Source organism: Chiloscyllium plagiosum, unplaced genomic scaffold, assembly GCF_037043375.1.
Source record: "Chiloscyllium plagiosum isolate Xiang-an unplaced genomic scaffold, Cpla_swu_hap1 HiC_scaffold_4, whole genome shotgun sequence".
Taxonomy (NCBI): domain Eukaryota; kingdom Metazoa; phylum Chordata; class Chondrichthyes; order Orectolobiformes; family Hemiscylliidae; genus Chiloscyllium; species Chiloscyllium plagiosum.
Genome location: NW_028270142.1, coordinates 94,384,724 through 94,397,401, shown reverse-complemented (window position 1 = coordinate 94,397,401; position 12,678 = coordinate 94,384,724). Strand labels below are relative to the sequence as shown.

General features: G+C 40.6%; 1 protein-coding gene across 11 annotated transcripts in view; it reads left to right on the top strand.

Annotated features, from left to right (window-relative positions):
• Positions 1 to 12,678, top strand: part of dlgap1a (discs, large (Drosophila) homolog-associated protein 1a) — a 770,519-nt gene that overhangs the window by 594,110 nt on the left and 163,731 nt on the right. For all 11 annotated transcript variants that reach the window (XM_087986494.1, XM_043688198.2, XM_087986491.1 and 8 more), the window contains one exon: positions 1,754 to 1,968. In XM_087986494.1, the coding sequence (XP_087842620.1) occupies positions 1,754 to 1,968 (215 nt within the window). The remainder of the gene's footprint in view (positions 1 to 1,753; positions 1,969 to 12,678) is intronic.

Genomic DNA, 12,678 nt, shown 5'->3' with positions numbered 1-12,678 from the left:
GATTGTGGGAGGAAACCAGAGCACCCGGAGGAAACCCACGCAGACACAGGGAGAATGTGCAAACTCCACACAGACAGTCACCCGAGGCTGGAATCGAACCTGGGATCCTGGTGATGTGAGGCAGCAGTGCTCATCACTGAGCCACCATGCCACCCAGCTTCCAAATCTGAACATTCTAAGTGTGTGAAGGGTGGGTGGGAATAAGGCTCCTGGAAACAAGAAAAGCACCAGGGCCCATGATTTTTCTTCCAGGCCATAACTTCATTCTCTGCCCGCCTCTGAGTTTCTAATCTGGGGTAGAGTGTGGGACCATGGTACTTTGTAAAATCCAGCCCATAGTGTCTTTAACCATGATACCATATTGGAGCAGTGAAAGTCAGAGGTTTGCAAGATCCCAGAATGGGAAGAAGGCAGAGTTCATGGATGATTGTAGACCTGAAGGACATTCCAGTGATAGGGAGGAATTAGACGATGGATTGTGGAGAAAAATTCTTTTTTTTTAAAGTCAGAAAATTTCTTAACCAGAAGCCAATGTTGATTTGATTTGATTTATTTATTGTCATGTGTGTTTTGTTATGAAATATGGAGAGAAGTGTCGTACAGTGTTACCAACCTTCGGTGCCATCTTAAAACAGAAAAGTAAATCAAAACATAGAATACAAAGGCAGAGAATAAAGAAATAAAGGAAACGTGTTCAACATTTCAGTTCTTGGTGTTAAGTGCCCTGCCACTGGCCATCAGTCTGGGGGGGTGGGGGGTGGGGGTAGGTCAGGCATAAGTCCATTGGCCGTCCTGTCACTGCTGAAGTGACAGTCACCACTCTTCAGTGCCATTGTGCCTCCACTGATGCCCTCTGCACTTTGAGTCCTCGCCAATGCAGACACCATCGATGCAGACTACCACACTGGCCCAAACTCAACTCTACCATGCCGTGAGTCAGCTTCAGGCCTACTTGCCCATGCTGTCACAGCCAATGCTGCTGGGTCTTGTACTAGGCGCAAACTCATCTCCTCTGTCTGTATGAATCTGTGCTGGGTGCAGACGCTGCTGAGAACCTAAACTTGCCTCGGCCTCAGTAGCCATAAATTGGCACTAGGACCACCTCATTGAAGCACCAAAACTCACTCTGACACTGCCACCACTGTACGTCACCGCTGATGTTGTCACCGTGAGCTCCCAAGCTCTTCAAGAGATAAGTAAAACAAAAGAGGAAAAACAAGAAAAAAAAGAGTAAATGAAGAAAAGAAAATGAAAAGAAAAGCAGACAGAGCAGATGAGCCCTGGGCTCAGAAGCCCTACTCCAACACCATCTTACCAGAAGAAAAATCGTGGAGTTGTGATGAGCAAATGTGACTTAGTAAAAGGTTGGACACAGTAGATAGACTGTTGGATAAGCTCAGGTTTATGAAGGGTGCAAGTATGGAACCTTCAGAACCAGACGCAACAAAGGATGCCGCAGACCTTCTGACCTTCTCCAGCACTTCCTGTTTTTAATTCTTCCGAATATATTTTATAAAATGTAAGACAATATTGTTTAATAATCTTTGTTGGGTGGTAGGTATGTTTATATTGTAACAAATTGCATTGTCACATAGATGAAGCCATGTATTCTTTCTTCAATAGCTGACTCCACCAGATATGAATATTAGCTTGGTCAAAATGATTTATCTGTTCAATTACTGTTCCATTTGTTCAATATTTCAAAATAATTGAGAAAAGGAGTATTCCAAATTATGATGTTATATTTAATTAGGTTCCACAAGATGAATGGAGCGGTTATTCTCCACAAAACAAAGACGATGAAATTCCCTGTCGACGAATGCGCAGTGGGAGCTACATTAAAGCGATGGGAGATGATGACAGTGGCGACTCAGACACTAGCCCTAAACCTTCTCCAAAGATTTCTGCACGGCGTGAGAGCTATCTCAGGGCCACCCATCCTTCCCTAACAGAGCTCAGCACACTCAAGTAAGTAGAAATGCGTGTTTGAAAAAACCTCCAGCTAATGTCTTTACCTGTATTTTTATTCATTTTGGAAGATCAGGACCAATGTCATTTATTGACAATCCCTATTGTACTGCAAAGTTGGTTACAGGCCTTTTACTTTACACTGCCGTTTTTTAATATAACTAAGTGGCATGCTGGTGCACTTCAGAGTCAGTCATGCTGATGTACAGCGAAGTCATGTCTGGACCAGAGCAGGTTCTCTCACCTCGGTGACATTAATGAATCAGTTAGGGTTTTATTATAGTCTGAAAACCTCAAGATTACTTTTCCTGACATATGCTTCTTGTTCCAGTTTTTGAAACTATGTGTCTACATTTCTGGCAATCCACTGGGGGCTAAAATAAAATTTCACCAGATTTGTGCGGAGACGTTATGTATCCAATACTTGAAACTTCACAACTTAACAATTTTTCATGGATTAAAGGGAAATATTTTCCTTATTACCTTAAATAACCTTCTTCAGAATAAACTTCAAGCAATGTCATTAAAAGTGCAGCTTGTGATAGATGAATAATAATGCTTGACAAAATAATTATAACTGTTTTATTGCTAAACTTCTCTTTTTAACTGATTAAATGTTTTGAACTGTGAACTTTCAGTGCTGGAAATAAAAATGCCTTTTCATAACCACAGAATCTCAGGATTATAACAGCACAGAAAAATACCATTCAGCCCATTGTGTCAACACTGACTCTTCAAATAAGCATCATTAATAATGTCAATCTTCTTCTTTTTCCCATACCCTTGTACACTATTTTTATCCAAATCACCATCCAATGCCCTCTTACATTCTTCAGTTGAATCTCCCTCCACCACATTTCCAGGCAGTGTATTTCATACCCTAACTACACTGTGAAAATTTATTTTTTATCACATCACTATTACTTCTTATGCACATCACTTTAAATCTGTGCCTTCTCGTTCTTTTGCTTTTACAAGCAGGAATAGCTTCTCCCAATCTACTGTATCCAGCCCTCTTATGATTTTGAAAACCTCTATCAAATCTCATCTCAGCCTTCTTCTCTCCAAGTAGAACTGTCCAACTTCTTCAATCTAAAATAACTAAAGTTTCTCGTTGCTGGAACCATTCTTGTAAATCACTTTTGCATTCTCTCCAATGCATTCACATATTTCTTGTAATGTGGCAGTCACAACTGTATTCAATACTCCACTAAGGTGTAACAAACACTCAACATCAGCTTTTTGCTCTTTGCTCTTATACTCTAGGGCTCTATGAATAAAGCTGAGGGCACTTTTTGCTGTACTAACCGCTCCCTCCACCTGTCCCCACCTTTATTGATCTCTGCACGTAAATACCCAAGTCCCTTAGCTTGGGTATTTACGTGCAGAATTGCACTGGTCTCTTTATGATTGTCCAATGTTATTCCAACCAAAGTGCATCACCTTTCATTCTCTGCATTGAACCTCATCTGCCAAGCATCTGCTCGCTCCAGCGATTTGTCAACTACTTTTGATCTCTACTTTAAGTGAATCAAAGCAATTTAAAAATTCTTCTTTATTTGGTTTCGAATCGCTTTAGTGACCACTGTGGAAACTCTCATCCCCCTTTCTCATTGCCCTTTGCATCCAGAGACAATAATAGGTCAAGTGCAATTTTGTTAAAAAGCAGTAGCCTTCAAAACAAAATCAATTTTCAGTCTGTTGAATTTGCCACAAGTTTGTAAAGCATGAGTGATATGGGATTCTGAAAAGCTGCTTATTCATGTGGCTACAGCACAATACATAAACTAGGAGTAGGATTTAATAGACCTGTCAAAACTGACAATTGTACACTACCCTCAAAAGACTATCAGGAGTTGAATGTAAATGTAGTCACAATATCCTTGACTGCACCAGATAGATACTCAACACCTAATATGATTCCCAACAACTCATGCATTAGCAGAGATTTTGGGATTCAAAAACCTACTGGTTTTATTTTTCTTGGTTGCATTTGCATGTGGGAAAATTCTGTATGGACAGAGGAAATCTATGGAAAAGTGTATCACCTCAGAAGAACTTGTATAGAAATGATATTACTGATTTTTGTTTTACAGTGTGTGGGCCTTATACATCTTAAAGTTTGCACTGCACTGGCTGCCCTGGGTGTAAACAGTTAGCTGATTATTGGCCAGGAATCAAACTTGAAACCTTTATGATCAATCTAAACCATCAAGTCTCACCTTTAATAGACAGGCCATTCTGTTATAATGCATGTTTCATTACTGTGAATGCACTGTAACGCGATTGACGAGTTGGGGATGCTGTTTCGACAGTGACAACTTTTAAACATATGTTGATTGTAATGCAGTTACAGCCCCAACACTTGAAGTGCTGTTTTAAACATGTGATTTTTCTATAACATGGGATTGCACAGAACATAACCATCGCATTATGGACGAACTGACTGTACACAGGATACAAAGCTCCATAACCTGGAGGCACCCAACCTATGAGGAAGTAAAAACTTTTACCCAAGAGAGAGATAAAATTAAAAGCTGATCAAATTTCATTGAAGTTACCAGCTTGTTCAGAGTTGTCCAACATTTGAATTTCCCCTAGACTTTTATTGACTTGGGAGTGCATGGATGAATGGAATCACACTGGTGGCTGTTCATCAACATTATACCACAAGGCCTCATATATAAACAAAATACTATGGGTACTGGAGATCTAAAATAAAACAAAGTGCTTGGAGATGCTCAGCAGGTCTGGCAGCATCTGAAGAGATAAAAATTGAGTTACTATCTTGAGTTCAAAATGACTCTTCTTGAGAACTGACCTCTCTTACCTCAAGACCTCTTTGTTAGGTTGCAATTTAAAATAGTTCTAGTAATTAGAATAATTAACAAAGCCATTAAATAACTATTGTCAGTGTCTCATAAAAATCTACAGTATTACCATGCACTAGTACACTGTTACCATGCATAACATTTAATAATACAACACTCTAATTGTTGTGCATAATACTCTAGTTGCCCATCTCTGGTTGAATTAATGCTGTGGCAGTGACTCCCACATCCCTTGAAAGAATAAAGCATCTGCATGTGTTCAGTTTTTGAAATTTAACCTTAGGAGAGAGATATTGGTGTTGGAAGAGATATAGTGCAGGTTCAGCAGTATTACACTAGACTTTGTGAGCTTAAATGATGGCTGATATGAAAAATGACTTGCATTTCCTTGAGCTTAGGAGGTAGAGGAGTGATCTATTGAAGATTTTTAAATGACAAAGAGATTTGATTTTGATTTCCTCAACTAAGGGAAATTTGAACAAAATAGTACAACCTTAGAAGTAGTAGGTCTGTAATTTATTATCTAATAATTTGACCAGTCTACAAATGCTTCTCGTATGAAAAATCTACACCATCCAGACCCAAAAGCAAAGAGAATCAACGTTGTAAGATAACTTATGTGAATAAATCCACATATACTGAATAAAAAGTAATATGTTTTATTAAAATTAATGTATATTAGCCAACTAAAGAATTTTAAAAACAAGATTTTCCCTTACATGATGGAGATGAGAGGAATTTATTTTCCTCTTGGAGGGTAGTTAGTATATGGAATTCTCTTCTACAGGAAACAGTGGAGGCTCAGACATTGAATTTATACAGTGCATTAGTTGACAGATTTTTGTTGAATTTGAGGGTTATGGGTGACAGACAATAATGTGGAGATGAGACCATAACCAAATCAGACTTAAAGACACAAATGGTTTACTTGTAAGTCTTATGTTCTTAATTGCTACTCATTCATTTAAAAACAAATATTCCAGTTGCTGGAAATCTCATATAATGAAAAAAAGCACCAGTATTTTCTGATGCTTTTATATTGGTGTTTCATTCTAATTGAGCTCATATGATACTTTTATATACAATAGTTGCTGACAATCAGATCGTTCAACAACTTGTGTGTATATATTCCATATGTCTTTATATATATGTAAACATATAGGATATATAAAAAATATATAAATGATTTTAATATAGGAAAATGTCCCAGGAGAGTTATCAGACAAAATTTGACAATAAGCCACATAAGATGTTCGGATAAATGTAATTCAAAGAAGTAATATTCAAGGAGCAATTTAAAGGAGAAGCCACATGCTGAGAGTTGGAGGGGTTTTGGGAGCAATTTCCCGAACTGAGGGCCTGACTACAGAAATAAAGCACATCAAAAACATGAGAGAGGCTGGAGTTACCAACGGTAACAGTTAGCCATATCCATTCAGTTGTGACTAACAGTGAAAACAAGAAATAGGAACTGTAAATTCATAAATCGCTGTAAACATGAGAATTGTTTCTGTTTCTTAGCATCATTGCTAATGACAGTATAGTTCTTTTGGTGCCTCCTACATCTTTTGGATACTTGCCAATCTTCTTCTTCCCACTACCAATGAGTCATCTAACCACCCCCAGCTTTCCTATTGTGATTTGAATGAACAAGGCAGTTTTTGTCACATATCTTACTATTAACAGGAATGGTAGCTTTCTATTTTTGTAATCTGCAGATATCAAGCCGAACTGTTTGCAATTAAAACTTATTACTTCATCGGTATTATCCACAAGGATTATATTGGAAAATTACCTTAAGTGAGCTTGTTTTAATTTGTCCACAAGTTTTGCTAGCTTCATGCAGCTCACTACCACTTTCTCAAGGGCAAGTAATACTGGCCCAACCAGTGTTGCCTACACCTTATCGCCTACGCCTCATGAATGAATGAAGATGTGATAAAATCAGAGCAGTTACTCTTTTTTTCCATTCAAGAGAGAATCTATGGAGAGGAACAAAGACAGTTGGTGGAATCTTGGAGAGTTCTGGCTAATGTGGGTTAGATGTGGCAGAATCAGGCAAGAACTCTGACAAGGCCATCTCAACATCAAGGTCATCTCGCTCCATTTTCCATAAGTGGTATGGAAAGATTCTCGTTATGTGACAACAGCAATTGTTAGGGTAGGGACTAACACATGTTAAGTACCTTCTTAATGCCACAACTTGTCTAATCAGTACTTAGTTTCCTGTCTTACCAATCCACCAAACAAACTAGACATGGGGAAAACTCAACAAAGGAACCACATTTATGTATGGCAAATTCAATTCACCATTTGCTCCAAACAATGTTCATATTTTCTATGACCAATCTGGTACCCAGAGTATGATCAATGGATACCAGACTCAAGTGCATCTACCCCACAGACACTGGCAGCTGGCATCTCCCAATCCTTCCTGGTACGAGTACAGATTTGGAAGCAGATTTGCACTGCAGGACAGTCTAGCAACTAGCATTGAAAGACTGCAGCAGGGATGCCATGCACACAGGCACAGGCACCTAGCTTACAGTCTGGACTAGGCTACATCTCACTACCTCTCTGAGCACTCACTTACTTGTCGCCTACCCCTGCATCGTCCCTGCCCTACCTCACGTGGACTTGCATTGCTTTGTCAACGAGCATAGTCACACATTAGGAAGCTCAATTCAGAGAACCACATCTTGCTGTATGGTAGTGTTCCAGGTCTATCTCCCACGTGCAGAATTGTAGCAACAGCTCAGAAAACAAACAGACTGCAAATGCAGCAAGCAGGTAGCCTTGTCTTAAGGAGTAGTTCTTACCAAAGTCCATAGAGGCACCCATTAGTCAGGAGATCATGATGTATTAAGTCAAGAGCAGCCTCATAAGCCCATTAAGGGAATTGGCCATGGTCAGGTGTCCAGTTGATGTGTTCTGTGTCAGGAGGTCCTTCCCTCTGCACTCAAGTGGGTCATGATCAATCCATTGGCTCTGTAGCTAAGGCAACCAGGGAGATGTATAGGCACCAGTCAGAGATCTGGGCACATCTTACCAGGGTTGTCCAGTCATTCAGGTAAGGGAGCTCGGATGCTGCCTGAACTGCTGTGCTCTTCCTGCACCATTGATCCAGAATCTGGTTTCCTGCATCTGCAGTCATTGTTTTTACCTTATTCCGGTAAGGGGACAGGCCAGGGTCGATCTGTCAGGTCCACCCACAGAAACCAAAAGGGTCATGGGATGGGGACCAAATGTAGTGATTACCATGAGACTCGGTGTCTGCAGACTCTTGGCAAAGATACAGTTGCGAAGAAGAGGGCAGTAGGTAAAGCATGGCTGCAGTGAGTGTAATGTGGGAGGGGGTCATCCATGATCAGGCTTGGCTTCAAGTGGGAAAACAGTGAATGACCACATCTGCATGGGCACATCATATACTAAGGGCTGGATGGGAAGGGAGGCAGGTGTAGGCCTGTGTAGATGGGTTGGGTACAGGAAGTGAGGTTATGGATCAGGCCAGACCCCATCAAAATATTTTAAGAAAATCCTAAAATTTTCTTATTTGAAAGGCAGATGTGAAGTGGATATTTCAGGTGTGATGTAGCTGGTCAAATCATTCAACCTTAAGCAAAAGAGAATTTATTTAAACACACAGTTGAAAAACAAACAAAAGAAAATGGAATTTAGAGAAACTTAGCTCCTGGAAAACTTAACCAACCTGATACAACAACTTAACCAAGGAACTGTTCCAATCTATTAACCTCTCATAAACACACCCCTTGGCAAAAAGATAAATTTAAACACAGATTCTCACAGGCAGGAGGGGACAACATCCAAAGAGATTTCAGAGAGGAAGTCAGTCAGGAAACATTTGCTGAAGCTTGCAACCTCTCTGGTCTCCAGCATCTTGTGAGTACCACAGTTAAGCCAAAAAAAGAAAAAATCTGAACTGGAAGAAGTGGCCACTCCCCTGACATTATTAAAATAGGCTCCTCCCGGACCCCTCTGCACCTCTGCCTTTACGATCTCTCTTTCAAAAAACTCAAGGACAAAATAGCCTTGTTAAAGTGACAACATCGCCACGTGAGGAAATGTGAAACTTGTGTGGTCAATGGGATGGGCTACTCAAAATGGGATGTGAATGTTTGGGGGCTCCCTGGTACATGCAGGTGAGGGTGGAGGCCAGTGGCAGTGGAACACTCACTGTGGACCTTACACCACAGTGGAAATTGAAAGCGCGCAATGAAGAAGAAAATTGCTGTGAGCACACTTGAAATGGGTGGGGTGAGTAACGTGACCTGTGAGGGAGAGGGGCTGCCCTAAACAACACTCAGTAGGGCTTTTATAAAGGGAAAGAACATCTTTGGAATGCCAGTGCTCGTCCAGGTACATAACCAGCTTTTTAAAGATGGCAATGATGCAAGGGATGCCAGTTTTTCAGCAGATATCTACAGAATGGTGAGTTGTTCCGAGACCATGGTATGCTGGGCAGAAATCAAACATGAGAGACATCGTGGAATAAAGGAGAAATAATTAATGCGGTGAGTTGGATAACGTAGGGCAAGAAATCTGCTAGACCTTGTGATCAATAGACCTCCAGAAAACCCGTTGCAATTTGGACATTTCATCTACTGCTTCAGTTCCATTCCATCACAAAGAATGATTTTCTTAACAAGTAGCTTTCAAATACCCTTGTTCCTCCTAAAATAAATTGAATTCATTGATTTATGGAAGGTTATATTTATTTGCAACATGTTATTGTAAACAGAAATAATCTCATCCAATGCATTTCATATAAAATGTGATAAACTGAGCTGTGAATCCATATTTATCCTGCACCATAGATTCCTGGTCTTTGTGTCTTGTGCCATCAGAGTCATTCCTGTTCATGGGAAGCTTTGAGACATTTCTAACAAAATACAATCAAATAACAAGTAACATAATTGGAATATAGGTCACGAGAAAACACTGATGGTAAAATTAGGGTATCCCAAGATATTGTATAATTATATTAAGGGGAAGAGGATAACCACGTAAAGAGTAGAACCTATTAGGGAACTAAGGAGACAATTTGTGCACGGAGCTGGAGAAAATTGGTAGGGTATGAAATGAGTATGTCACTTGCGAGAAAGGGGACATAGGTACAGAATTCGAGAAGAAGGACTGTGAGGTTCTTGAGCAGATTGACATGGAGAGTGAGGAGGTATTGGAGGTTTTGGCAGGTTTAAAAATGGACAAATGCCTAGATCTGGATGTGTTTTATCCCTGGATGTTCTGACAGATAAGGGAGGAAGTTACAGTGGCTCTGACCTACATTTTTAATTCCTCTCTGGCCACAGGGAAGATGCCAGTGGACCAGATGACAGCTAGTATGGTTCCACTTTTCAAGAAGGGTGGCAGAGATAAACCAGGGAATTACAGACCAGTAAATTTCAAATCAGTGGTAGAGAAACTGATGAAAAAAATTCTGAAGGAGAGAATTAACCTCCAGTTGGAGAGGTACGTTTTGATGGGGGTAGTCAGCATGGTTTTGCCAGAGGGAGGTCATGGAAATAAATTTGATAGAAATCTTTGAGGAGGTGATCAGGTGTGTAGCTGAGGGGAATGCAGTTGATGTACTTTACAAAGATTTCACCAAAGCCTTTGGCAAGGTAGCATATTGGAGGTAAATACTTATGGGATCCAAAGTAACTTTGCAAGTTGGATCAAAGATTGTCTGAGACCGAAGTTGATGGTAGAAAGCTGTTTGTGTGACTGGAGGACAGTGCCCATTGGTGTACCACAGAGATCAGTTCTGGGTCTCTTATTGGTGGTAATATATATAAATGAAAAAGATAGGACTGTTGGGAGGATGACAAATAACTTTGCAGATGACGCAAAGGGTGGTCAATAATGAGGAAGGAAGTCTATAGGAACATGAGAAGGCCCTCAAGCATGCTCAAACATTCAATAGGATTATGGATGATGTGCCATTCCTCATATACATTTTCCTGCCATTTCCTCATGACTCTTGATTATAAGACACAAGAGAATACTCAGTGAATGGCAGAACTATAGGAAGCTCCAAGGAACTGAGGAACCTTGGGGTGCTCGTTAACAGATCCCTGAAAGTGGCAGGACAGGTTAATATAAAACACAGAACATTTGCCTTTATCAGTCGTGGCATAGATTATAAGAGCAGGGAGGTTATGTTGGAACTGTCCAAAACTTTGTTAGGCCACAACCTGAGTACTGTATGCAGTTCTGGTTGTCACACTATAGGAAGGATGTGATGGCACTGAAGGAGTTTGCAGAGGAGATCATGAATCATAGAATCAAACAATACAGAAGAGACCCTTCAGCCCATCCAGTCTGTATCACCAAAAATAAACTACTAACTACACTGATCCCAATTTCTTACACTTGGCCTTGAATGTTAGACATGTCAAGTGCTCATCCAAATACTTTGAAAGATGGTGAGGTTTCCCATGACAACTACCCTCCCAAGCAGGGCAGTCCAGATTCGTACCAACCTCTGGATAAAAGCATTTTTCCTCAAATCCTCTCTAAATCTCCTGCCTTTCACTTTAAAATTATGCTCCCTTGTTACTTACACTTCAGCTGAGTTAAAAATCACACAACACCAGGTTATAGTCCAACTGGTTTAATTGGAAGCACACTAGCTTTCATAGCATCGCTCCTTCATCAGGTGATAGTGGAGGGCTCAATCCTAACACACAGAATTTATAGCAAAAATTTACAGTGTGATGTAACTGAAATTATACATTGAAGAATTGATTGTCTGTTAAGCCTTTCATCTGTTAGAATACAGTGATAGTTTCACTTCTTTCATGTGTAAATCACAAAACCTTTTTTTTAAAGTTGCATTCTCGGGTTAGCTGTTAACAGTGGGTGATAGCTAGACAATATGTTGAAGGTGTTAGTCCCCTGTGTTCTCTGTCTATGCCATGATGTTTAGATTGATTCTAATCTAAAAAGTGAGATAACGGAGTTTTACATGAATGCATGCAGTTTTTGAGCAAAGTACAATGTAACCCTGCAAGTACAAATTCACCCCACAAAATATATGTGTGCATGTGGGTCTTTGTCTGTCTGTGTGTGTATGTCTGTCTGTCTGGGTTGGGGGTTGTGAGTGTGAGAAAGTGTATGTGTAGTGAGTGTAGAGTGTCTTAAGTCTGTGAGAGGGTGCATGTGCGAGTGTGGGAGTGTGTGTGTCTGTAAGGGTGTGTGTGGGTGTCTGTGTGCGCGTCTGTGTATATGTGTGTCCATGTGTATATGTGTATAGGAGTGCCTGTGTGTGTGTGTGTGTATGTAGGAGTATCTGTCTGTGTGTGTGTGTGTGCTGCAATGGTGGTCACCTGTAATGTGACATGAACCCAAGATCCCAGTTGAGGCCCTCCCTATGGGTACCGAGCTTAACTATCAGCCTCTGCTCGGTCACTTCGCTACTGTCTGTCCCGAAGTCCGCCCTGGAGGATGGTCACCCGAAGGTCCGAGGTCGAATGTCCCAGACCACTGAAAAGTGTTCCCCAACTGGGAGGGAACCCTCCTGTCTGTTGATTGTTGCGCGGTGCCCATTCATCCATTGTCGTAGCCTTTGCTCGGTTTCCCCAATGTACCAGACCTCAGGGCACCCTTGCCTGCAATGTGTAAGATAGACAACATTGGCTGAGTCACATGAGTACCTGCCATGTACAAGGTGGGAGGTGTCCCCACGCATAATTGTGTTAACCCATTGTTAACAGCTAGCCTGAGAATGCAACTTTAAAAAAAGGTTTTGTGATTTACACATGAAAGAAGTGAAACTATCATGATATTCAAACAGATGAAGGAATTAACAGACAATCAATTTTTCAATGTATAATTTCAGTTACATCACACTGTCAAT